This window comes from Oncorhynchus keta, chromosome 4 (genome assembly GCF_023373465.1).
Source record: "Oncorhynchus keta strain PuntledgeMale-10-30-2019 chromosome 4, Oket_V2, whole genome shotgun sequence".
Lineage (NCBI taxonomy): Eukaryota > Metazoa > Chordata > Actinopteri > Salmoniformes > Salmonidae > Oncorhynchus > Oncorhynchus keta.
The window spans coordinates 21325884-21352827 of NC_068424.1; the positions used below are offsets into that span (position 1 = coordinate 21325884).

The 26944-nt window shown below is 50.8% G+C and overlaps 1 protein-coding gene and 1 long non-coding RNA gene across 9 annotated transcripts in view; both read left to right on the forward strand.

Moving 5' to 3' along the window:
- scn5lab (sodium channel, voltage gated, type V-like, alpha b) overlaps positions 1-26944 on the forward strand; it is a 207717-nt gene that overhangs the window by 138663 nt on the left and 42110 nt on the right. For all 6 annotated transcript variants that reach the window (XM_052503848.1, XM_052503846.1, XM_052503849.1 and 3 more), the window contains 2 exons: positions 26080-26220; positions 26469-26804. In XM_052503848.1, the coding sequence (XP_052359808.1) occupies positions 26080-26220; positions 26469-26804 (477 nt within the window). The remainder of the gene's footprint in view (positions 1-26079; positions 26221-26468; positions 26805-26944) is intronic.
- LOC127920025 (uncharacterized) lies at positions 7314-7915 on the forward strand. 3 transcript variants are annotated; one of them, XR_008104874.1, is made up of 3 exons: positions 7314-7386; positions 7583-7638; positions 7807-7915. It is a non-coding gene; the product is annotated as an uncharacterized LOC127920025 (long non-coding RNA). The 3 variants fall into 3 exon arrangements; XR_008104866.1 differs by lacking the exon at positions 7583-7638 and adding an exon at positions 7667-7722; XR_008104879.1 differs by lacking the exon at positions 7314-7386 and adding an exon at positions 7429-7498.

Consider the following 26944-nt stretch of genomic DNA (forward strand, 5'->3'; position numbering starts at 1 on the left):
CTGGGATGGAGATGGTGGACCCAGGTGGTGATGTGGTGGCTGGGATGTGGGGGAGGACTGGGTGAGGTGGCGATGGTGGTGGGGGAGGATGCCTGTGAGTTTGGTCACCCAGATGCTGGGGGGAGGACGTGGTGAGGGCTGGTGGGGGAGGACATGGATCAAGAGGAGGCGATGGTGGGGAGGACGTGAGGAGGGTGGGATGGAGGGGGAATAGATGTTGAGGAGGAGATGGTGGGGGAGGACGTAAGGAGGAGATGGTGGGGAGGACGTGAGGAGGAGATGGTGGGGGAGGACGTGAGGAGGCGACCCAGGTGGGGAATAAGTGAGGAGGAGATGGTGGGGTAGGACGTAAGGAGGAGATGGTAGGGGAGGACGTAAGGAGGAGATGGTGGGGGAGGACGTGAGGAGGAGATGGTGGGGGAGGACGTGAGGAGGAGATGGTGGGGGAGGACGTGAGGATGAGATGGTGCGGGAGGACGTGAGGATGAGATGGTGCGGGAGGACGTAAGGAGGAGATGGTGGGGGAGGACGTAAGGAGGAGATGGTGGGGGAGGACGTGAGGAGGAGATGGTGGGGGAGGACGTGAGGAGGAGATGGTGGGGGAGGACGTGAGGATGAGATGGTGGGGAGGACGTGAGGAGGAGATGGTGGGGAGGACGTGAGGAGGAGATGGTGGGGAGGACGTGAGAGGAGATGGTAGGGGAGGACGTAAGGAGGAGATGGTGGGGGAGGACGTAAGAGGAGATGGTGGGGGAGGACGTAAGGAGGAGATGGTGGGGGAGGACGTGAGGAGGAGATGGTAGGGGAGGACGTGAGGATGAGATGGTGGGGGGCGTGAGGCGATAGAGGAATAAGGAGGGAGATGGTGGGGGAGGACGTAAGGAGGAGATGGTGGGGGGAGGACGTAAGAGGAGATGGTGGGGGAGGACGTGAGGATGAGATGGTGGGGGAGGACGTAAGGATGAGATGGTGGGGTAGGACGTGAGGATGAGATGGTGGGGTAGGACGTAAGTAGGAGATGGTTGGGGAGGACGTAAGGAGGAGATGGTGGGGGAGGACGTAAGTAGGAGATGGTAGGGGAGGACGTAAGGATGAGATGGTGGGGGAGGACGTAAGTAGGAGATGGTAGGGGAGGACGTAAGGAGGAGATGGTGGGGGAGGACGTAAGGAGGAGATGGTAGGGGAGGACGTAAGGAGGAGATGGTGGGGGAGGACGTGAGGATGAGATGGTGGGGTAGGACGTGAGGATGAGATGGTGGGGTAGGACGTAAGTAGGAGATGGTAGGGGAGGACGTAAGGAGGAGATGGTGGGGGAGGACGTAAGGAGGAGATGGTGGGGGAGGACGTAAGTAGGAGATGGTGGGGGAGGACGTAAGGAGGAGATGGTGGGGGAGGACGTGAGGATGAGATGGTGGGGGAGGACGTGAGGATGAGATGGTGGGGTAGGACGTAAGTAGGAGATGGTAGGGGAGGACGTAAGGAGGAGATGGTGGGGAGGACGTAAGTAGGAGATGGTGGGGGAGGACGTAAGGAGGAGATGGTGGGGGAGGACGTGAGGATGAGATGGTGGGGGAGGATGTGAGGATGAGATGGTGGGGGAGGACGTAAGTAGGAGATGGTAGGGGAGGACGTAAGGAGGAGATGGTGGGGAGGACGTAAGTAGGAGATGGTAGGGGAGGATGTGAGGATGAGATGGTGGGGAGGACGTGGGATGAGAGGGGGTGAGGATGAGATGGTGGGGGAGGACGTAAGTAGGAGATGGTAGGGGAGGACGTAAGGAGGAGATGGTGGGGGAGGACGTAAGGAGGCGATGGTAGGAGATGGTAGGAGGGGGAGGACGTGAGGAGGAGATGGTGGGGGAGGACGTGAGGAGGAGATGGTGGGGGAGGACGTAAGGAGGAGATGGTGGGGGAGGACGTAAGTAGGAGATGGTAGGGGAGGACGTAAGGAGGAGATGGTGGGGGAGGACGTAAGTAGGAGATGGTAGGGGAGGACGTAAGGAGGAGATGGTGGGGGAGGACGTGAGGATGAGATGGTGGGGAGGACGTGAGGATGAGATGGTGGGGAGGACGTAAGTAGGAGATGGTAGGGGAGGACGTGAGGAGGAGATGGTGGGGAGGACGTAAGGAGGAGATGGTGGGGGAGGGATGTGAGGAGATGGTGGGGAGGACGTGAGGAGGAGATGGTGGGGGAGGATGTGAGGAGGAGATGGTGGGAGGACGTAAGGAGGAGATGGTGGGGGAGGACGTGAGGATGAGATGGTAGGGGAGGACGTAAGTAGGAGATGGTGGGGGGGACGAAGAGGAGATGGTGGGGAGGACGTGAGGAGAGATGGTGGGGAGGACGTGAGGAGGAGATGGTGGGGGAGGACGTGAGGAGGAGATGGTGGGGGAGGACGTAAGGAGGAGATGGTGGGGGGAGGATGTGAGGAGGAGATGGTGGGGAGGATGTGAGGAGGAGATGGTGGGGAGGACGTGAGGAGGAGGTGGGGGAGGACGTGAGGAGGCTTTGGGGGGGGGACGTGAGGAGGAGATGGTGGGGGAGGACGTGAGGAGGCTTTGGTGGGGGGATGTGAGGAGGAGATGGTGGGGGAGGGCGTGAGGAGGCGATGGTGGGGGAGGACGTGAGGAGGCTTTGGTGGGGGGTGTGAGGAGGAGATGGTGGGGAGGACGTGAGGAGGCTTTGGTGGGGGGCGTGAGGAGGAGATGGTGGGGGAGGACGTGAGGAGGGAGATGGTGGGGGAGGACGTGAGGAGGAGATGGTGGGGGAGGACGTGAGGAGGAGATGGTGGGGGAGGACGTGAGGAGGCTTTGGATGGTGGGGGAATGTGGTGGGGGAGGAGGAGGAGGAGATGGTGGGGAGGACGTGAGGAGGAGATGGTGGGGAGGACGTGAGGAGGAAATGGTGGGGAGGACGTGAGGAGGAGATGGTGGGGAGGACGTGAGGAGGAGATGGTGGGGAGGACGTGAGGAGGAGATGGTGGGGGAGGACGTGAGGAGGAGATGGTGGGGGAGGACGTGAGGAGGAGATGGTGGGGGAGGACGTGAGGATGAGATGGTGGGGAGGACGTAAGTAGGAGATGGTAGGGGAGGACGTGAGGAGGAGATGGTGGGGAGGACGAGGAGGCGATGGTGGGGAGGACGTGAGGAGGCTATGGTGGGGAGGATGTGAGGAGGAGATGGTGGGGAGGACGGAGGAGGAGATGGTGGGGTAGGACGTGAGGAGGAGATGGTGGGGAGGACGTGAGGAGGAGATGGTGGGGGAGGATGTGAGGAAGGAGATGGTGGGGAGGATGTGAGGAGGAGATGGTGGGGGAGGACGTGAGGAGGAGATGGTGGGGAGGACGTGAGGAGGAGATGGTGGGGGAGGACGTGAGAGGAGATGGTGGGGAGGACGTGAGGAGGAGATGGTGGGGGAGGATGTGAGGAGGCGATGGTGGGGAGGATGTGAGGAGGAGATGGTGGGGGAGGACGTGAGGAGGAGATGGTGGGGAGGACGTGAGGAGCGATGGTGGGGGAGGACATGAGGAGGAGATGGTGGGGGAGGACGTGAGGAGGAGATGGTGGGGAGGACTTGAGGAGGCGATGGTGGGGGAGGACGTGGAGGAGGAGATGGTGGGGGAGGATGTGAGGAGGAGATGGTGGGGGAGGACGTGAGGAGGCGATGGTGGGGGAGGACGTGAGGAGGCGATGGTGGGGGAATGTGAGGAGGAGATGGTGGGGGAGGACGTGAGGAGGAGATGGTGGGGGAGGGCGTGAGGAGGCGATGGTGGGGGAATAAGTGAGGAGGAGATGGTGGGGAGGACATGAGGAGAGCTTTGGTGGGTAGGACGTGAGGAGGAGATGGTGGGGAGGGGAGGAGGAGATGGTGGGGGAGGACGTGAGGAGGCTTTGGTGGGGGAATGTGAGGAGGAGATGGTGGGGAGGACGAGGAGGCTTAGGGTGTTAGGGGAGGACGTGAGGAGGAGATGGTGGGGGAGGACGTGAGGAGGCGATGGTGGGGAGGACGTGAGGAGGCTATGGTGGGGGAGGATGTGAGGAGGAGATGGTGGGGAGGACGTGAGGAGGCGATGGAGGGGGAGGACGTGAGGAGGAGATGGTGGGGGAGGACGTGAGGAGGAGATGGTGGGGTAGGACGTGAGGAGGAGATGGTGGGGGAGGACGTGAGGAGGAGATGGTGGGGGAGGACGTGAGGAGGAGATGGTGGGGGAGGACGTAAGGAGGAGATGGTAGGGGAGGACGTAAGGAGGAGATGGTGGGGGAGGACGTGAGGAGGAGATGGTGGGGGAGGACGTGAGGATGAGATGGTGGGGGAGGACGTAAGTAGGAGATGGTAGGGGAGGACGTGAGGAGGAGATGGTGGGGGAGGACGTGAGGAGGCGATGGTGGGGGAGGACGTGAGGAGGCTATGGTGAGGGAGGATGTGAGGAGGAGATGGTGGGGGAGGACGTGAGGAGGAGATGGTGGGGGAGGATGTGAGGAGGAGATGGTGGGGGAGGACGTGAGGAGGCGATAGTGGGGGAGGATGTGAGGAAGCTATGGTGGGGGAGGATGTGAGGAGGAGATGGTGGGGGAGGACGTGAGGAGGCGATGGTGGGGGAGGACGTGAGGAGGCGATGGTGGGGGAGGACGTGAGGAGGAGATGGTGGGGGAGGACGTGAGGAGGCGATGGAGGGGGAATGTGTGAGGAGGAGATGGTGGGGGAGGATGTGAGGAGGAGATGGTGGGGGAGGACGTGAGGAGGCGATGGTGGGGGAGGACGTGAGGAGGCGATGGTGGGGGAGGACGTGAGGAGGAGATGGTGGGGGAGGACGTGAGGAGGAGATGGTGGGGGAGGACGTGAGGAGGCGATGGTGGGGGAGGACGTGAGGAGGAGATGGTGGGGGAGGACGTGAGGAGGCGATGGTGGGGGAGGACGTGAGGAGGCGATGGTGGGGGAGGACGTGAGGAGGCGATGGAGGGGGAATGTGTGAGGAGGAGATGGTGGGGGAGGACGTGAGGAGGAGATGGTGGGGGAGGGCGTGAGGAGGCGATGGAGGGGGAATAAGTGAGGAGGAGATGGTGGGGGAGGACATGAGGATGAGATGGTGGGGTAGGACGTAAGGAGGAGATGGTGGGGGAGGACATGAGGATGAGATGGTGGGGTAGGACGTGAGGAGGTGATGGAGGGGGAATGCGTGAGGAGGAGATGGTGGGGTAGGACGTAAGTAGGAGATGTTAGGGGAGGACGTGAGGAGGAGATGGTGGGGGAGGACGTGAGGAGGCGATGGTGGGGGAGGACGTGAGGATGCTATGGTGGGGGAGGATGTGAGGAGGAGATGGTGGGGGAGGACGTGAGGAGGCTATGGTGGGGGAGGACGTGAGGAGGCGATGGTGGGGGAGGACATGAGGAGGCTATGCTGGGGTAGGACGTGAGAAGGAGATGGTGGGGGAGGACGTGAGGATGCGATGGTAGGGGAGGAGGTGAGGAGGCGATGGTGGGGGAGGAGGTGAGGAGGCGATGGCGGGGGAGGACGTAAAGAGGAGATGGTGGGGGAGGACGTGAGGAGGCGATGTCGGGGGAGATCGTGAGGAGGCTATGTTGGGGGAGGACGTGAGGAGGAGATGGTGGGGGAGGACGTAAGGAGGCGATGGTGGGGGAGGACGTGAGGAGGCTATGGTGGGGGAGGATGTGAGGAGGCGATGGTGGGGGAGGATGTGAGGAGGAGATGGTGGGGGAGGACGTGAGGAGGCTATGGTGGGGGAGGATGTGAGGAGGAGATGGTGGGGGAGGATGTGAGGAGGCTATGGTGGGGGAGGATGTGAGGAGGCTATGGTGGGGGAGGATGTGAGGAGGAGATGGTGGGGGAGGACGTGAGGAGGCTATGGTGGGGGAGGATGTGAGGAGGAGATGGTGGGGGAGGACGTGAGGAGGAGATGGTGGGGTAGGACGTGAGGAGGAGATGGTGGGGGAGGACGTGAGGAGGCGATGTTGGGGGAGATCGTGAGGAGGCTATGTTGGGGGAGGACGTGAGGAGGAGATGGTGGGGGAGGACGTAAGGAGGCGATGGTGGGGGAGGACGTGAGGAGGCTATGGTGGGGGAGGATGTGAGGAGGCTATGGTGGGGGAGGTTGTGAGGAGGCTATGGTGGGGGAGGATGTGAGGAGGAGATGGTGGGGGAGGACGTGAGGAGGCTATGGTGGGGGAGGATGTGAGGAGGCTATGGTGGGGGAGGTTGTGAGGAGGCTATGGTGGGGGAGGATGTGAGGAGGAGATGGTGGGGGAGGACGTGAGGAGGCTATGGTGGGGGAGGATGTGAGGAGGAGATGGTGGGGGAGGACGTGAGGAGGAGATGGTGGGGTAGGACGTGAGGAGGAGATGGTGGGGGAGGACGTGAGGAGGCGATGGTGGGGGAGGACGTTAAGGAGGCGATGGTGGGGGAGGACGTGAGGAGGCGATGGTGGGGAGGACGTGAGGAGGAGATGGTGGGGGAGGACGTGAGGAGGCGATGGTGGGGCAGGACGTGAGGAGGAGATGGTGGGGTAGGATGTGAGGAGAACTCAAAAATTTAGAATTTTGAAAAACAGAACAGCACTGTTTAATGAAAGCTTAAAATAAAGCTTTAAGGCGAAGATGTCTGACTTATAATTCTGAGGTCTATTAATGTCCCTCTCTGTCTTTAGGAGCCATGTTATTCACACTACACATTTCTATCAATCAGAGGCGTATGAATCAAGCTAAATGGCATCGTTAACTATCATGGGTGCTTAATGTTTTCAAAGTGCATCATTTCATTATAAAAAGCCTCAAGTGGACTGGAAGAGTTGTCTTTATGGTTCACTGGGCACCTTTATTGACTGTGTGTTTTGTGGCAGACTTGGGCACTTGACTCTCCTCCACAATTTACTCTCCTCTCTTCTCCAAACAAAGACACTGACACAAATATACAATCATAACACTACTGAGCCAAACTGAGCTGTGCTGGACTGACCTGGTAACGAGTACGTTAAGAAAATATCAGAGCCAGCATAGCATGGTTCGGGTTGGTAGTTGTAATGTGAAAATGCTATTGGAGAAGTATAACCCCTCTCTCCATTCTAATATTGCCACTACCTACACTATACAATAGACACATTCGATTGTGTTATCCTTTATCCAAGCCCTAGCAGGATTATGCAAAACAATCGAGGCAGACAAGTTTAAAACCAGAACATAAAACACGCACAGAAAGTAGGCTGCACCACATGTCACCACATGACATGAGACTGACTCAAAGGCTCCCATTTTGTCACGTGTAGCCAGGGCCGTCCCCTAAAGCGACAGGTGAAATGTCAGTCCTGTGTCTAAACAGGTGAAATGTCAGTCCTGTGTCTAAACAGGTGAAATGTCAGTCCTGTGTCTAAACAGGTGAAATATCAGTCATGTGTCTAAACAGGTGAAATATCAGTCATGTGTCTAAACAGGTAAAATGTCAGTCCTGTGTCTAAACAGGTGAAATGTCAGTCCTGTGTCTAAACAGGTAAAATGTCAGTCCTGTGTCTAAACAGGTGAAATATCAGTCCTGTGTCTAAACAGGTAAAATGTCAGTCCTGTGTCTAAACAGGTGAAATGTCAGTCCTGTGTCTAAACAGGTGAAATGTCAGTCCTGTGTCTAAACAGGTAAAATGTCAGTCCTGTGTCTAAACAGGTGAAATGTCAGTCCTGTGTCTAAACAGGTGAAATGTCAGTCCTGTGTCTAAACAGGTAAAATGTCAGTCCTGTGTCTAAACAGGTAAAATGTCAGTCCTGTGTCTAAACAGGTAAAATGTCAGTCCTGTGTCTAAACAGGTGAAATGTCAGTCCTGTGTCTAAACAGGTGAAATGTCAGTCCTGTGTCTAAACAGGTGAAATGTCAGTCCTGTGTCTAAACAGGTGAAATGTCAGTCCTGTGTCTAAACAGGTAAAATGTCAGTCCTGTGTCTAAACAGGTAAAATGTCAGTCCTGTGTCTAAACAGGTGAAATGTCAGTCCTGTGTCTAAACAGGTAGAATGTCAGTCCTGTGTCTAAACAGGTAGAATGTCAGTCCTGTGTCTAAACAGGTAGAATGTCAGTCCTGTGTCTAAACAGGTAAAATGTCAGTCCTGTGTCTAAACAGCTGAAATGTCAGTCCTGTGTCTAAACAGGTGAAATGTCAGTCCTGTGTCTAAACAGGTGGAATGTCAGTCCTGTGTCTAAACAAGTGAAATGTCAGTCCTGTGACTAAACAGGTTCAACCCAGAGTCCTCTGTGTCTAAACAGTGGCTTGTAACATGTCAGTCCTGTGTCTAAACAGGTGCGCCAAAATTTCAGTCCCCCTGTGTCTAAACAGGTGAAACTGCACCTGTGTCTAAACACACAAAATGTCAGCACACATGCCTGTGTCTAAACAGGTGAAATTCTGTCATGTGTCTAAACAGGAACAGATGTCAGCACCCTGTGTCACACTGGTCCAAATGTCAGTCCTGACTGTAGCTAAACAGGTGAAATATAAGTCATTGCATGAGGTAAAATGTCAGTCCTGTGTCACAATACAGGTGGATGTCAGTCCTGTGTCTAAACAGGTGGGAATGTCAGTGCTGTGTCTAAACAGGTTATTCACTGTCCGGTGGCAGAATGATAATGATATGACAATGTTCATGTTTTCTGTTATAAAAATGTTTTCTGTTCTGACTATGTTTATTCTAAATTGAGTTCTTTCAGTCTTTGAGAGAGAGAGAGAGACTTATTTTGTACTTAATGTAGGCCCTCATCCCCGTCATTCGCAGGAGGAAAAGATGGAGGTATCATGGATGACGGTCCGGATGCCTTGTAATGATCCGTTGCCGAGAGGGTAATGTACCTTTACCATGGGTCCTATCATCCAAATTACAATCAATCAATAATAAAATAGACAAACTACGAACACATATATCCTACCAACGGGAATTAAAAAGTGTAATATATTGTGTTTCACCGAGTTGTGGCTGAACGACGACGTGATTAACATACATCTGGCGGGTTTTAAGATATTTCGACAGGATAGAACAGCGGCCTCTGGTAAGACAAGGGTTTGTCGGCCTATGTAAGGAAGTCTCAAGGTTTTGCTCACCTAAGGTAGAGTATCTCATGATAAGCTGTAGACCACATTATTTACAAAGAAAGTTTACATCTATATTTTTCGTAGCTGTCTATATACCACCGCAGACCGATGCTGGCACTAAGACCGCACTCAATGAGCTGTATGCGGCCATAAGCAAACAGGAAAATGCTCATCCGGAGACTGCGCTCCTAGTGGTTGGGGACTTTAATGCAGGGAAACTCAAATCAGGTTTACCTAATTTCTATCAGCATGTTAAATATGCAACCAGAGGGTAAAAACTCTAGACACCTTTACTCTACACACAGAGACGCGTACAAAGCTCTCCTTCCCCCTCCATTTGGCAAATCTAACCATAATTCTTTCCTCCTGGTTCCTGCTTACAAGCAAACACTAAAGCAGGAAGCACCAGTGACTCGGTCAATAAGAAAGTGGTAGATGAAGCAAGATGCTAAGCTACGGGACTGTTTTGCTAGCACAGACTGGAATATGTTCCGGGATTCTTCTGGTGGTATTGAGGAGTATACCACATCTGTCACTGGGTTCATCAATAAATGCATTGACAACGTCATCGTCCTCACAATGACCGTATGTACATACCCCAACCAGAAGCCATGGATTACAGCAACATCCACACTGAGCTTAAGGGTAGAGCTGCCGTTTTCAAGGAGCGGGACTCTAACCCAGAAGCCTATAAGAAATCCCACTATGCCCTCCAAACCATCAAACAAGCAAAGCATCAATACAGGACTAAGATTGAATCGTACTACACCGGCTCTGACTCTCGTCGGATGTGGCAGGGCTTGCAAACTATTACAGACTACAAAGGGAAGCACAGCCATGAGCTGCCCAGTGACACAAACCAGATGAGCTAAATTACTTCTATGCTCGCTTCAAGGCAAGTAACACTGAAACATGCATGAAAGCACCAGCTGTTCCGGACGACTGTGTTATCACGCTCTCCGTAGCCGATGTGAGTAAGAGAATTAAAACAAGTTGACAGGGAAGCAGACAGGCCCTGGGTCTCAGAGAGGGAAGAATGGAGGTCCTAGGTTTCAGAGAGGGTAGCAGGCAGGCAGGCATCGGATACACTCTTAGAAAGGTAAGGTCTCCCCATAGGAGAACCCTTTGAAAAATCATTTTTTGTTCCAAGAAGAACTCTTTTAGTTCCTGGGAACCCCCTTTGGAACCCTTTCCACAGAGTTCTACCTGGAACCAGAAAGGGTTCTACCAAAAAAGGTTTCTCCTTTTCGGACAACCCTCTTAGGTTCTACATAGCACTTTTTTTCTAATAGTGTTGACTGCTGCCTCCTTAGGGAGCTATGGGGCTACACTGCTGCCTTGTCATTCAGGCCTCAGCACCTCCAAGGCCCCGAAGGCTACCCCAACATATCTATTTTCTCTGTATTCTTGTCTAGTCCTGAGCTACCCTCTTCTGATGCATGATCCTTGCTTGGTTCGTTCTGTTTCTTTGCCCCAATACAGCAAGTAAGTGGTTTGGTTTGAGCCCCAGTTTGTTGTTATACAGAATGTTTCAGGGTCTATATATACATGGGTATATGTATACATATACCTGTAATCTGGAGCAGGTTAGCTAATTCAAACTTTTTTTGCGTCGGTCAGGGGTGGACTGGCCATCTGGCATTTCTGACAAATGACAGATGTGCTGGCGTACATGGGACTGTGGGAGGCGTACATGGGACTGTGGGAGGTGTCCATGGGACTGTGGGAGGCGTACATGGGACTGTGGGAGGTGTACATGTGTGTGTGTGTGTGTGTGTTTGTGTGTGTGGAGTCAGTATAAACATGTGTGCACGTTTTGTGTGTGTGAGAAAATGAAGTGTGTGTGTGCATTTGCGTGTTGGAGTGTCAGTGTGTGTGAGTGTGTAGAGTTCTGTGAGAATGCATAGAGACAGAGCAAAAAATACAAGGTTCAATCACTTGCGGTGAGAATAAAAGACAACAGTCTATGGCTTGGGTGGCTGGAGTCTAACAATTTTCCGAGACCTTCCTTTTACACCGACTGATATAGAGGTCCTGGATGGCAAGGAACTCGGCCCCAGTGATGTACTGGGCTGTCCGCACCACCCTCTGTAGCGCCATGCGATCAAGGGCAGTGCTGTTGCCATACCGAGCAGTGATGCAGCCAGTCAACATGCTCTCAATGGTGCAGCTGTATAACTTTTTCAGGATTTGAGGGACCATGTCAAACCTTTTCAACCTCCTGAGGGTGAAGAGGCACTGTTGCGTCTTCTTCACGACTGTGCGCGTGTGTGGACCATTTTAAGTCCTTAGTGATGTGGACACCGAGGAACTTGAACCTCCCAACTCTTTCCGCTCCAGCCCTCGCAGTGAGGATGGGAGTGTGCCCACCCTACCAGTTTCCTGTAGTCCACGATCAGCTCCTGGGTCTTACTGACGTTGAGGGAGAAGTTGTATCCTGGGACCACACTAATATGCATGTATATATCTCATGGTTCAAAGTGGAGGAGAGATTGACTTTATCACTGCTTTGTAAGAAGTGTTGAAATACTGAATGCACCGAGGTGTCTGTTTAAACTACTAGCACACAGCTTGGACACACATGCATACCCCACAAGATTATGGGACTATGGGAGGCGTACATGGAACTATGGGAGGTGTACATGGGACTATGGGAGGCGTACATGGGACTATGGGAGGCGTACATGGTACTGTGGGAGGTGTACATGGGACTATGGGAAGCGTACATGGGACTATGGGAGGCGTACATGGAACTATGGGAGGTGTACATGGGACTATGGGAGGCGTACATGGGACTATGGGAGGCATACATGGGACTATGGGAGGCGTACATGGGACTATGGGAGGCGTACATGTGACTGTGAGAGGCGTACATGGGACTGTGGGAGGCGTACATGTGACTGTGGGAGGCGTACATGGGACTGTGGGAGGCGTACATGGGACTGTGGGAGGCGTACATGGGACTGTGGGGCGTACATGTGACTGTGGGGCGTACATGTGACTGTGGGAGGCGTACATGGGACTGTGGGAGGCGTACATGGGACTGTGGGAGGCGTACATGGGACTGTGGGAGGCGTACATGGGACTATGGGAGGCGTACATGGGACTGTGGGAGGCGTACATGGGACTGGGAGGCGTACATGGGACTGTGGGAGGTGTACATGGGACTATGGGAGGCGTACATGGGACTATGGGAGGCATACATGGGACTGTGGGAGGCGTACATGGGACTATGGGAGGCGTACATGTGACTGTGGGAGGCGTACATGGGACTATGGGAGGCGTACATGTGACTGTGGGAGGCGTACATGGGACTGTGGGATGGGAGGCGTACATGGGACTGTGGGAGGCGTACATGGGACTGTGGGAGGCGTACATGTGACTGTGGGAGGCGTACATGTGACTGTGGGAGGCGTACATGTGACTGTGGGAGGCGTACATGGGACTGTGGGAGGCGTACATGGGACTGTGGGAGGCGTACATGGGACTATGGGAGGCGTACATGGGACTGTGGGAGGCGTACATGGGACTATGGGAGGCGTACATGGGACTGTGGGAGGTGTACATGGGACTATGGGAGGCGTACATGGGACTATGGGAGGCGTACATGGGACTATGGGAGGCGTACATGGGACTATGGGAGGCGTACATGTGACTGTGGGAGGCGTACATGGGACTGTGGGAGGCGTACATGGGACTGTGGGAGGCGTACATGGGACTATGGGAGGCGTACATGTGACTGTGGGAGGCGTACATGGGACTATGGGAGGCGTACATGTGACTGTGGGAGGCGTACATGGGACTGTGGGAGGCGTACATGGGACTATGGGAGGCGTACATGTGACTGTGGGAGGCGTACATGGGACTATGGGAGGCGTACATGTGACTGTGGGAGGCGTACATGGGACTGTGGGAGGTGTACATGGGACTGTGGGAGGCGTACATGGGACTGTGGGAGGCGTACATGGGACTACGGGAGGCGTACATGGGACTGTGGGAGGCGTACATGGGACTGTGGGAGGCGTACATGGGACTGTGGGAGGCGTACATGGGACTGTGGGAGGCGTACATGGGACTGTGGGAGGCGTACATGGGACTATGGGAGGCGTACATGGGACTATGGGAGGCGTACATGGGACTATGGGAGGCGTACATGGGACTATGGGAGGCGTACATGGGACTATGGGAGGCGTACATGGGTCTATGGGAGGCGTACATGGGACTATGGGAGGCGTACATGGGACTATGGGAGGCGTACATGGGACTGTGGGAGGCGTACATGGGACTGTGGGAGGCGTACATGGGACTGTGGGAGGCGTACATGGGACTGTGGGAGGCGTACATGGGACTGTGGGAGGCGTACATGGGACTGTGGGAGGCGTACATGGGACTGTGGGAGGTGTCCATGGGACTGTGGGAGGCGTACATGGGACTGTGGGAGGTGTACATGGGACTGTGGGAGGCGTACATGGGACTGTGGGAGGTGTACATGGGACTATGGGAGGCGTACATGGGACTATGGGAGGCGTACATGGGACTATGGGAGGTGTACATGGGACTATGGGAGGCGTACATGGGACTATGGGAGGCGTACATGGGACTATGGGAGGCGTACATGGGACTATGGGAGGCGTACATGGGACTATGGGAGGTGTACATGGGACTATGGGAGGCGTACATGGGACTATGGGAGGCGTACATGGGACTACGGGAGGTGTACATGGGACTATGGGAGGCGTACATGGGACTATGGGAGGTGTACATGGGACTATGGGAGGCGTACATGGGACTATGGGAGGCGTACATGGGACTATGGGAGGTGTACATGGGACTACGGGAGGCGTACATGGGACTATGGGAGGCGTACATGGGACTATGGGAGGTGTACATGGGACTATGGGAGGCGTACAGTACTACATAGAGTCATGACTACATGGAACTCTATATCACATCAGGTGACTGATTTAAGCAGTAGAATCAGATACAAAAAAACAGATAAAAATATACCTTATGGAACAGTGGGGACTGTGAAGGGACACACACACAGACACACAGCCACACATACACATGATAAGACACACAGTCTACACACACGTACACATGGATTTTGTATTGTAGATATGAGTTAGTAGAGTAGTGGTCTGGGGGAACACACTTAACATGTTGTGAAAGGTGTTATGAAATGTAATGTCATGTAAAATGTTAAATGATGTGTAACTGCCTTAATGTTGCTGGACCTCAGGAAGAGTAGCTGCTGCCTTGGCAGGAACTAATGGGGATCCTTAATAAGTACAAAAACACTGCCAGGTCACTGACCTCCACCCTGTATGCTTTCTCATCAGCAAACTTGATAATGGTGTTGGCGTCGTGCGGGGCCACACGGTTGTGGGTAAACGGGGAGTACAGGAGGGGAGTAAGCAAAGCGCGCAGTCCTGTGTGGCCCCTGTGTTGAGAGTCAGCGTGGCAGAGGTGATGTTGTTACCTATCCTCACCACCTGGGGCCAGCCCGTCAGGAAGTCCAGGATCCAGTTGCAGAGGTGATGTTGTTACCTATCCTCACCACCTGGGGCCAGCCCGTCAGGAAGTCCAGGATCCAGTTGCAGAGGTGATGTTGTTATCTATCCTCACCACCTGGGGCCAGCCCGTCAGGAAGTCCAGGATCCAGTTGCAGAGGTGATGTTGTTATCTATCCTCACCACCTGGGGCCAGCCCGTCAGGAAGTCCAGGATCCAGTGGCAGAGGTGATGTTGTTACCTATCCTCACCACCTGGGGCCAGCCCGTCAGGAAGTCCAGGATCCAGTTGCAGAGGTGATGTTGTTATCTATCCTCACCACCTGGGGCCAGCCCGTCAGGAAGTCCAGGATCCAGTTGCAGAGGTGATGTTGTTATCTATCCTCACCACCTGGGGCCAGCCCGTCAGGAAGTCCAGGATCCAGTTGCAGAGGTGATGTTATCTATCCTCACCACCTGGGGCCAGCCCGTCAGGAAGTCCAGGATCCAGTTGCAGAGGTGATGTTATCTATCCTCACCACCTGGGGCCAGCCCGTCAGGAAGTCCAGGATCCAGTTGCAGAGGTGATGTTGTTACCTATCCTCACCACCTGGGGCCAGCCCGTCAGGAAGTCCAGGATCCAGTTGCAGAGGTGATGTTGTTACCTATCCTCACCACCTGGGGCCAGCCCGTCAGGAAGTCCAGGATCCAGTTGCAGAGGTGATGTTACCTATCCTCACCACCTGGGGCCAGCCCGTCAGGAAGTCCAGGATCCAGTTGCAGAGGTGATGTTGTTACCTATCCTCACCACCTGGGGCCAGCCCGTCAGGAAGTCCAGGATCCAGTTGCAGAGGTGATGTTGTTACCTATCCTCACCACCTGGGGCCAGCCCGTCAGGAAGTCCAGGATCCAGTTGCAGAGGTGATGTTGTTATCTATCCTCACCACCTGGGGCCAGCCCGTCAGGAAGTCCAGGATCCAGTTGCAGAGGTGATGTTGTTACCTATCCTCACCACCTGGGGCCAGCCCGTCAGGAAGTCCAGGATCCAGTTGCAGAGGTGATGTTGTTACCTATCCTCACCACCTGGGGCCAGCCCGTCAGGAAGTCCAGGATCCAGTTGCAGAGGTGATGTTGTTATCTATCCTCACCACCTGGGGCCAGCCCGTCAGGAAGTCCAGGATCCAGTTGCAGAGGTGATGTTGTTATCTATCCTCACCACCTGGGGCCAGCCCGTCAGGAAGTCCAGGATCCAGTTGCAGAGGTGATGTTGTTATCTATCCTCACCACCTGGGGCCAGCCCGTCAGGAAGTCCAGGATCCAGTTGCAGAGGTGATGTTATCTATCCTCACCACCTGGGGCCAGCCCGTCAGGAAGTCCAGGATCCAGTTGCAGAGGTGATGTTGTTATCTATCCTCACCACCTGGGGCCAGCCCGTCAGGAAGTCCAGGATCCAGTGGCAGAGGTGATGTTGTTACCTATCCTCACCACCTGGGGCCAGCCCGTCAGGAAGTTCAGGATCCAGTTGCAGAGGTGATGTTACCTATCCTCACCACCTGGGGCCAGCCCGTCAGGAAGTCCAGGATCCAGTTGCAGAGGTGATGTTGTTATCTATCCTCACCACCTGGGGCCAGCCCGTCAGGAAGTCCAGGATCCAGTTGCAGAGGTGATGTTGTTACCTATCCTCACCACCTGGGGCCAGCCCGTCAGGAAGTCCAGGATCCAGTTGCAGAGGTGATGTTGTTACCTATCCTCACCACCTGGGGCCAGCCCGTCAGGAAGTCCAGGATCCAGTTGCAGAGGTGATGTTGTTATCTATCCTCACCACCTGGGGCCAGCCCGTCAGGAAGTCCAGGATCCAGTTGCAGAGGTGATGTTGTTATCTATCCTCACCACCTGGGGCCAGCCCGTCAGGAAGTCCAGGATCCAGTTGCAGAGGTGATGTTGTTATCTATCCTCACCACCTGGGGCCAGCCCGTCAGGAAGTCCAGGATCCAGTTGCAGAGGTGATGTTATCTATCCTCACCACCTGGGGCCAGCCCGTCAGGAAGTCCAGGATCCAGTTGCAGAGGTGATGTTGTTATCTATCCTCACCACCTGGGGCCAGCCCGTCAGGAAGTCCAGGATCCAGTTGCAGAGGTGATGTTATCTATCCTCACCACCTGGGGCCAGCCCGTCAGGAAGTCCAGGATCCAGTTGCAGAGGTGATGTTGTTATCTATCCTCACCACCTGGGGCCAGCCCGTCAGGAAGTCCAGGATCCAGTTGCAGAGGTGATGTTGTTATCTATCCTCACCACCTGGGGCCAGCCCGTCAGGAAGTCCAGGATCCAGTTGCAGAGGTGATGTTGTTATCTATCCTCACCACCTGGGGCCAGCCCGTCAGGAAGTCCAGGATCCAGTTGCAGAGGTGATGTTGTTATCTATCCTCACCACCTGGGGCCAGCCCGTCAGGAAGTCCAGGATCCAGTTGCAGAGGTGATGTTGTTATCTATCCTCACCACCTGGGGCCAGCCCGTCAGGAAGTCCAGGATCCAGTTGCAGAGGTGATGTTGTTATCTATCCTCACCACCTGGGGCCAGCCCGTCAGGAAGTCCAGGATCCAGTTGCAGAGGTGATGTTATCTATCCTCACCACCTGGGGCCAGCCCGTCAGGAAGTCCAGGATCCAGTTGCAGAGGTGATGTTGTTACCTATCCTCACCACCTGGGGCCAGCCCGTCAGGAAGTCCAGGATCCAGTTGCAGAGGTGATGTTACCTATCCTCACCACCTGGGGCCAGCCCGTCAGGAAGTCCAGGATCCAGTTGCAGAGGTGATGTTACCTATCCTCACCACCTGGGGCGGTGTTCAGTCCCAAGGTCCTATGCTTTGTGACGAGCTTGAAGGGGACTATAGTGTTGAACGCTGAACTGTAGTCAATGAACAGCATTGTCACATAGGTATTCCTGTTATCTAGGTGGGGGAGGGCAGTGTGGAGTGAAATTGAGATTGCGTCTGTTGGAGCTGTGTGCAAATTGGAGTGGGTCTAGGGTGTCTGGGTTGATGTGTGCCATAACTAGGCTTTCAAATTACTTAATGATTACAGATGTGAGTGCCACAGGGTTTTAGTCATTGTGGCATGAAGCCTTAGAGTTTTTGGGAACAGGAGTGATGGTGGTCAGCTTAAAACATGTGGGGATTACAAACTGGGACAAGGAGAGGTTAAAAATGGTTGTGAATAAGCCTGTTAGCTGATCTGCGCATGCTCTGAGAACACACCCTGGAATACCGTTCAGCCCCGTGGCCTTGTGAGTGTTGACCTGATTAAAGACTTTTCTCACTTCGCATTTGAGAGCGAGATCACCCAGTCCTCTGGGTCGGTGGGAGCCCTCTCGCACGGCATGGTGTTGTTATTGTCGAAGCGTGCATAAAATGCATTGAGTTCGTCTGGTAGAGAGGCATCGTTGGGCAGATCACAGCAGGGTCTTCCTCTATAATCCATAATGGACTGTGGCCCCTGCCACAAGCAGTGGGTGTCAGAGCCTTTGTAATATGATTCCACCTTATTCCTGTATTGTCCTTTTGCTAGTTTGACGACTCTGCGGAAGTAGTAGTGGGACTTATTTGACTTGTTTCTGTCCTCAGCCGTAGCCTCAGGGTTTTCTGTGATAGCCCTGTGAGCAGTAGCCCTGTCCCAACCTCAGTGTTAATCCAGGGCTTTTGATTGGGAAAGCAGTGAACCTTCAATGTGGGGACAATGTCGGCGATGCATTTCCTAATGAAGCTGTGGCTGTTGACTGTTAAAGGTGATTTATTCGAAACGCTGGGTTTAATCCTTTACAAAGGCCTTGGCTCGGAAAGGCAAAAACATGTTTTTTTGTCGTTGTTATGAGTGCAGTACCTTGACATGATGGGTGGGAAGTTGGTTCTCTGTGTGTGTGTGTGTGTGTGTGTGTGTGTGTGTGTGTGTGTGTGTGTGTGTGTGTGTGTGTGTGTGTGTGTGTGTGTGTGTGTGTGTGTGTGTGTGTGTGTGTGTGTGTGTGTGTGTGTGTGTGTGTGTCATACAAAATTACACAAACACACACACACACACACCCCACCACACCAACACTGCAGGATAATCCAAAAGCATGTAAATGAATCCATGTGAATACGGACGCACCAGTCCCAACGTTGAGCGTCAGATTTTCTCAGGGAAGGGATTTGTTGTTATTGGCACAGTTTATTCTGGTCCCTTATGCCATGAGGTGATGTTCACCACCAGGGATGTGGTGACATTGACCTGTCATTGACCTGGCTACATGTGACAAAATATGTCACTGCTGTAATAGCAGAGTTGACGCCAAAACGTGAATTCCACCCGGTTTCTAATTGATTTGCTGCCTTTTATGTTTTTAGAAATGACACCATAATGTGTTAGACTGCTAATGGTTTGACTGATGTTATGTCATAGAAAAATATTAGCCACAGCATGGTAAAAGCCCTCAAGTGAAAGGTCAAATGCAAATTGGTTAAAAAAAATCTATAATATCTGCATGTGTGTGTGTGTGTGCACAAGTAGGGAATACCTACTGTTTGTGTGGAAGTATGTGCGCAGCTGTAAAATGCCAATAACAACAAATCCCTACTATATATATATATATATATATGCCTTTTTTTGTATTTTTGTGTGTGTGTAAATCATGAAGCACCCGTACAAGGCCCAGTACTGTGCATTCAGAAAGTATTCAGACCCCTTGACTTTTTCGACATTTTGTTACGTTACAGCCTTATTCTAAAATGGATTAAATATTTTTTCTACACACAATACCCCATAATGACAAAGCAAAAACAGATTTTTTGAAATTTTAGCAATTCTATTAAAAATAAAAATGAAATATTACCTTTACATAAGTAATCAGACTCTTTACTCAGTACTTTATTGATGCACCTTTGGCAGCAATTACAGGGTATGATGCTACAAACTTGGCACACATTATTTGGGGAGTTTCTTCCATTCTTCTCAGCTGCACAGCTATTTTCAGGTCTCTCCAGAGATGTTCGATCGGGTTCAAGGTCGGGCTCTGGCTGGGCCACTCAAGGGCATTCAGAGACTTGTCCCGAAGCCACTCCTGTGTTGTCTTGCTATGTGTTTAGGGTTGTTGTCCTGTTGGAAGGTGAAACTTTTCCCCAGTCTGAGGTCCTGAGTGCTCTGGAGCAGGTTTTCATCAAGGATCTCTCTGTACTTTGCTCCATTCATCTTTCCCGTGATCCTGACTAGTCTCCCAGTCCCTGCCGCTGAAAAACATCCCCACAGCATGATGCTGCTACCACCATTCTTCACCGTAGGGATGGTGCTAGGTTTCCTCCAGATGTGACGCTTGGCATTCAGGCCATCTTGGTTTCACAGACCAGAAAATCTTGTTTATCATTGTCTGAGAGTCTTTAGGTGCCCTTTGGCAAATTCTAAGTGGGCTGTGATGTGCCTTTTACTGAGGAGTGGCTTTCATCTGGCCACTCTACTGTAAAGATGGAGTGCAGCAGAGATGGTTGTCCTACTGGAAGCTTCTCTGTCATGAGAATTTTCAATCCCAATGATAATAACTATCAATCAATAGCTTTGACCAATCCCCGAGGTTTGTAAGACCATGGGTGTATTAGTAATTAGGCAAAGACTCAGCTTATGCAAAAGATTAGTACAGTTTATTCAGAGAACGTTCTAAAGTCCATTATACAAAGACATCCATTTTACAGCTGCGCACATACTTCCACACAAACAGTAGGTTTTCTAAGCACATACTTCCACACAAACAGTAGGTATTCTAAGCACATACTTCCACACAAACAGTAGGTTTTCTAAGCACATACTTCCACACAAACAGTAGGTATTCTAAGCACATACTTCCACACAAACAGTAGGTTTTCTAAGCACATACTTCCACACAAACAGTAGGTATTCTAAGCACATACTTCCACACAAACAGTAGGTATTCTAAGCACATACTTCCACACAAACAGTAGGTATTCTAAGCACATACTTCCACACAAACAGTAGGTATTCTAAGCACATACTTCCACACAAACAGTAGGTGAGTTTTATCCTTCTCCATAGTTCTCACCACTGTGTATCACTACCCAGCCGACAGTTCCATTCCCCCGAGATTAGGGAAACCTTGAGAAGTACTCCCTGTGCTATCATAAATTCCTCAGAGGCCTAGCCAGGTGGGTCCTAACAGAGTTGAACTGTTCTCGTTTTTTTTCTTCGGCACACACATACAAGTTCAAATCCTAAGCTACGCCTTGCTCAGACAGTCTGTGTTTTTCCACTATACAGATACATTGTTTAATCTAATTCTGACTAAAACTACACACATCATCAGATAATAATTTTATGATTATAATCAATTTCATACAATTAGAACGTTTCAGAGTGGAATTATTTTATCATTATTTTATCATTATCTTTCAACATATACATTATTTTATCATTCTCCCATCTCCACAGAGGAACTCTAGAACTCAGTCAGAGTGACCATCGGGTTCTTGGTCACTTCCCTGACCAAGGCACTTGTCCACCAATTGCTCAGTTTGGCCTGGCGGGCCAGCCTTAGGAAGAGTCTTGGTGGTTCCAAACCTCTTCCATTTAAGAATGATGGAGGCCACTGTGTTCTTGGGGACCGTCAATGCTGCAGACATTTCTTGGTACCCTTCCCCAAATCTGTGCCTCGACACAATCCTGTCTCAAAGCTCTACTGACAATTCCTTTGACCTCATGGCTTGGTTTTTACTCTGACATGCACTGTCAACTATGGGACCTTATATAGACAGGTGTGGGCCTTTCCAAATAATGTCCAATCAATTGAATTTACCTCTGGTGGAATCCAATGAAGTTGTAGAAACATCTCAAGAAGGATGTGAGCTCAGGGTCTGAATACTTATGTAAAGGAGGTATTTCTGTTTTTTATTGGTAATAAATTAGCCAAAATTCTAAAAGCCTGGTTTTACTTCGTCATTATGGGGTATTGTGTGTAGATGGATGGGGGAAAATAAATAATTTAATCAATTTTAGAATAAGGCTGTAACATAACAAAATGTGGAAGAAGTCAAGGGGTCTGAACACTTTCCGAATGCACTGTATATTATGTAGCTCTCATGACATTATGCTTGGAGATACAGGAATAATAGCATACAGTCCAGTACTGTAGAATCCAGCCGACCTACTGCATCTACAGTATAACATCACATGTAATTAGACAGTTAGAGGAAGCCAGATTAACCATTTGATCTCGACTCAGTCATTGACCGTCATCTCGCTGTGGACACACCTCCCAGTCAATTTGGCTAAGAGCACCACACTTAGAATTATTAAAGAGCCAACAAGTGGGCCCTTACATGATTAACATAATTACAGCATAATTAATTTAAAGAAAACACTGGGATGGAACAAGTCTAATGAGAGATCTAAAGAAAATTATTTTTCACCAAGACTGTGTATGTTTGTTTGTGTGTGTGTGTGTGTGTGTGTGTGTGTGTGTGTGTGTGTGTGTGTGTGTGTGTGTGTGTGTGTGTGTGTGTGTGTGTGTGTGTGTGTGTGTGTGTGTGTGTGTGTGTGTGTGTGTGTGTGTTTGTGTGTGTGTGGATATGTATAAATATACTCCTCCGGGGCTCCTGTGACCAACTGTGGAAGTTTTGTTGGTCCCCACAAGGTCAAATGCTATTTTGAGGGGGGTTAAATGTTTAGGGTTAAGGTTAGAATTAGTGTTAGGGTTAGAATTAGGTTTAGGGTTAGGGCCTAAGGTTTGTTTTAAGGTTAGGAGCTAGGGTTAGGTTTTGAGTTAGGTTAGGTTTTTGGGTTAAGGTTATGGTAAGGTTTAGGGTAAGGGTAAGGGTTAGGGTCAGGGGTTAAGGAAAATAGGACTTTGAATGGGATTGAATTGTATGTCCCCACAAGATTAGCTGCACAAGAATGTGTGTGTGTGTGCGTGCGTGTGTCCATCCACACACGTTTGGCATTGAACAAGTGCTCCTCCTACAGGGGAAGCCAATATACTCTCTCTCTCTGTCATTAGCTGCATAGACAACTGATTTACTGACTGACTTATCACCAGATAAAGAGCATCCCATGGGAAGAAACTATCTATCCATAGGGTGTTTGTGAGTCCGTATTAATCCCATTCAGAATTCCACTTTACAATATATCCAGTATCCAAGTTGGCTGTACAGTCGTTCTTTTTCCCTATGGAAATTGATATTTAAATTAAAATGGACACATTCAGCATACCAGCCAACATAGCATAGGACTAGGAAATATAATTATCTACCACTATTTGAGCTTTATGATTAACCTTCGTATTAACTTAGTGTATAAGGTTTAGCCTAGCGTTATAGCACTATATTGTAGCTTAAATTATACTACCCATTGGTAACTCTTTAGTGGGGAGGAGGGGTGAGCCAGCCAACTATGCCACATATACATAATACATTAACAACTGTAAGTGCTGTTATTGTGCAGTGGAAACGTCTAGGAGCAACAACGGCTTAGCTGCGAAGTGGTAGGCCACACAAGCTCACAGAATGGGACAGCTGGGTGCTGAAGAACGTAACGTGTAAATATCATCTGTCCTCCGTTGCAACATTCACTACTGAGTTCCAAACTGCCGTTGGAAGCAAAGTCAGCACAAGAATTGTTCGCCAGGAGCTTTATGAAATGGGTTTCCATGGCCGAGCAGCCGAGCAGCCACACACAGGCCTAAAATCGCCATGCGCAATGCCAAGCGTCAGCTAGAGTGGTGTAAAGTTTGCCTCCATTGGACTCTGGAGAAGTGGAAACGCAGTCTCTGAAGTGATGAATCACGCTTCATCATCTGGAAGTCCAACGGACAAATCTGGGTTTGGCGGATGCCAGGAAAACGGTACCTGCCCCAATGCATAGGTCCAACTGTAATATTTGGTAGAGGAAGAATAATAGTCTGGGGCTGTTTTTCATGGTTCGGGCTAGGCCCCTTAGTCCAGTGAAGGGAAATCTTAACACTACAGCATAATGACATTCTAGGTGATTCTGTGCTTTCAACTTTGTGACAACAGTTTTGGGAAGGCTTTTTCCTGTTTCTGCGTGACAATGTCCCCGTGCACAAAGCGAGGTCCATAAAGAAATGGTTTATCTAGATTGGTGTGGAAGAACTTGACTGGCCAACACAGAGCACTGACATCAACCCCATCAAACAACTTTGGAATGAATTGGAACGCCAACTGCGAGCCAGGCCTAATCGCCCAACATCAGTGTCCGACTTTACTAATGCTCTTGAGGCTGAATAGAAGTAAATACCCACAGCAATGTTCCAACATCTCGTGGAATGCCTTCCCAGAAGATTGGAGGCTGTTATATCAGCAACTCCATAATAATGGCTATGGTTTTGGAATGAGATGTTCGGCGAGCAGGTGTCCATATACTTTTGGCCATGTAATGTGTCATCATGCGAGGTTAGTGTGGGGATTTGACACACAATCATCTCACCAGTGTCATGCCCGCTAACAGGCAACTCATGGTTGAGTCAGCATCGACCATAAACAGTCTATGTTATACTATTGAGTTATTTGTGCTGCTGTGGGATGATACATGAGGTGTTGAGATGTGTCTCCTGTAGGCTGTCTTGAAATGGGGGAGCGTCGTGTGTAGATTTGTTGTGTTCGTAATTTTTTAAGGTCAACCTTAGCCTGCAAACTTAAAAGGGAATGTTTTAAAATGTTCAACATCAAATTGATCATCTCCAGCACCACTGCAATGTCAACATATGTGAAAACACCAGGTTTTATTGTTTCAAAATAACAATAGAAGGAGCCACTGATGTCATCATGTGATTTTAAACAGCTATGGCAAGCAGGCAAAGGTTAGTAAGTAAAGCCCAGTCCCAAAAATCTGCCTACACCCTCAGACACCTCTTCTTGATCTCAACCAATTGAAGGAAGATGGTTATTCAGTGGACCCTATGGTGTTTTGCTCTATCACTCTCTGAGATGGCAGCATGGCATGGTGGTGGTGGTGTGTTTGTAGGACAAGTGTAGTGGGGCAGAAAATAGAAAAGCCAGACACCTAATTACACCTGTCGCAGCGGGCACCAAGTGTGGCTAGACCAGCACAGGGTGTCCAGGGCTGTGTCCCCTCCAACTTCCATCCTCAAACACACACATGCACACACATACATGCACACACACACATGCACGCATGCACACATACACACATACACTTATGATTTGTTCCCCTGGGTAATATGGGGACACGCTAGACACTCCCACATAACATGTTTTTCCCCCTTTGCCAGAAGTAGTGTGAAATCTCAGAACCATAGAACATTGTCAATGTTGATTGACGCTGGCTGCAAAGATATACTACATGCATCGTTACCAAGAAACAGATGAATGACATGACAATTCGTAGGTTTGCATTGATTTGATTGATGCATTGGTACAACATCAATAAGCCTTTGGAGAAACACAGAGAGAACCGTTTCAGGTAAACCCAAAACATGCATTTTTGGTCTAGGATGTTTCGTTATTATAGGCCCTATTAAATCAGAGTGTTTCATTTATGAAGCTCGTGTTAGGATGTGGGGAAAAAATCTAAATTTGACTACAAAATTATGTTTGCAATCATTACACGGTGGTAATGAAATTCCATCATGAAACTGCATGCACGGTTGACATTTACTAAACCGAGGAAAAGTGGCCCTGTGTCTAAGGGGCTTTGCCATGTGCAAATTCAGGCAGGCAGGCAGGCATGCAAGCATGGAGGCACGCGGACAGATGCCCCCCCCACACACACACACACTAAACAAACACACTAAACACACACAGCCCTACAGCCCAGAGGAGCAGGTTCTCTTGTTTAACATGGACATGGAGAGCTTCTGTTCCCGTTGGAGGCTGACATTTAAAACCAGGCCCAAATCACACCTGCTGTTTACATTCCTAGTGTTACACACCAGGGCCCTTCTCAGTCCACACTCTGCCGCTTACAGGGACCAGACCTGCCGGCTAGCTTCTTAGAGCTATTTGATCTAGCAGTCTGGTTTACTGTAAAATGTTGTTTGTCACTAACTTAAACCTAACCTTGTTGTTTGTCACTAACTTAATCCTAACCTTGTTGTTTGTCACTAACTTAAAACTAACCTTGTTGTTTGTCACTAACTTAATCCTAACCTTGTTGTTTGTCACTAACTTAAACCTAACCTTGTTGTTTGTCACTAACTTAAACCTAACCTTGTTGTTTGTCACTAACTTAATCCTAACCTTGTTGTTTGTCACTAACTTAATCCTAACCTTGTTGTTTGTCACTAACTTAATCCTAACCTTGTTGTTTGTCACTAACTTAAACCTAACTTGTAATCAATGTGAAAGTAATAACATCTTAATTGTACAATAAAGCTTTATTAAAACTCCTCTCCTTCTCTCCCACTCCCAGGTGCTGAACCTCAGTTTGTCCAACAAGGCTTTATTAAAACTCCTTCCACTCTCTCCTCCCAGGCTTTATTAACACACCTCTCCCTCTCTCCTCCTCCCAGGTGCTCAACCTTTTCCTAGCCTTGCTGCTTAGCTCATTCAGCTCGGACAACCTCTCGGCGCCCGACGACGATGGCGAGATGAACAACCTACAGATTGCCATTGGCCGCATCAAAAGCGGCATGGGCTGGCTCCGAAGCCAGGTTGGGCACTTGATTTTAAACAGCTATTCATTGTTTAATTACATTTTCATTCTCAACTTTTTGTAAACCATTTAGCATAGACAATTACATAGATTCAAAATAAGATACAGCATGAAATGTAGTATGGGCTACGAGTAAAAATGAAACAACATATATCAACCAAACAAACAAATTAATCACAAAACCCCCAAAAATAACATGCAAAAAAAAAGTTAATCTTCTAAACGCAGTTCATTACTTCGTTGCAGATCTGCGACTTCTTCAATGGCAACTTCAAGCGGCGGCGGCAGAAGAGCAAAGAAGCCGAGACCATGCTGAAGCTCAAGAGGCTGAGCCACAGTGCTCCGCTTGGGGAGGTGGGCAACGGGACAGTGGTGGCGGTGGCGGGAGGGATTGGACGCCACGGGGAGAAGATTATGGTCCCGGAGGTGGACGACAGCTACATGACCAACCCCAACCTGACCATCAGCGTGCCCATCGCTCCTGGCGAGTCGGACGTGGAGTTCCCCGAGGACGAGGATGAGGAGGAAGAGGGGGAGAGCGAGAGCTCAGAGGAGGAGGAGGAGGAGGAGGAGAGCAAGCAGGTAGGATGGGAGTTTGGGTTGGTGGAAGTGAAGGGTAACGATATGAAAGTCTATATCGATATCAGTCACATTTTTGTGATACAAGCCATTAAATGAGCCACTGTAATATATCAGATATTGTTATCTCCAAACATGAAATC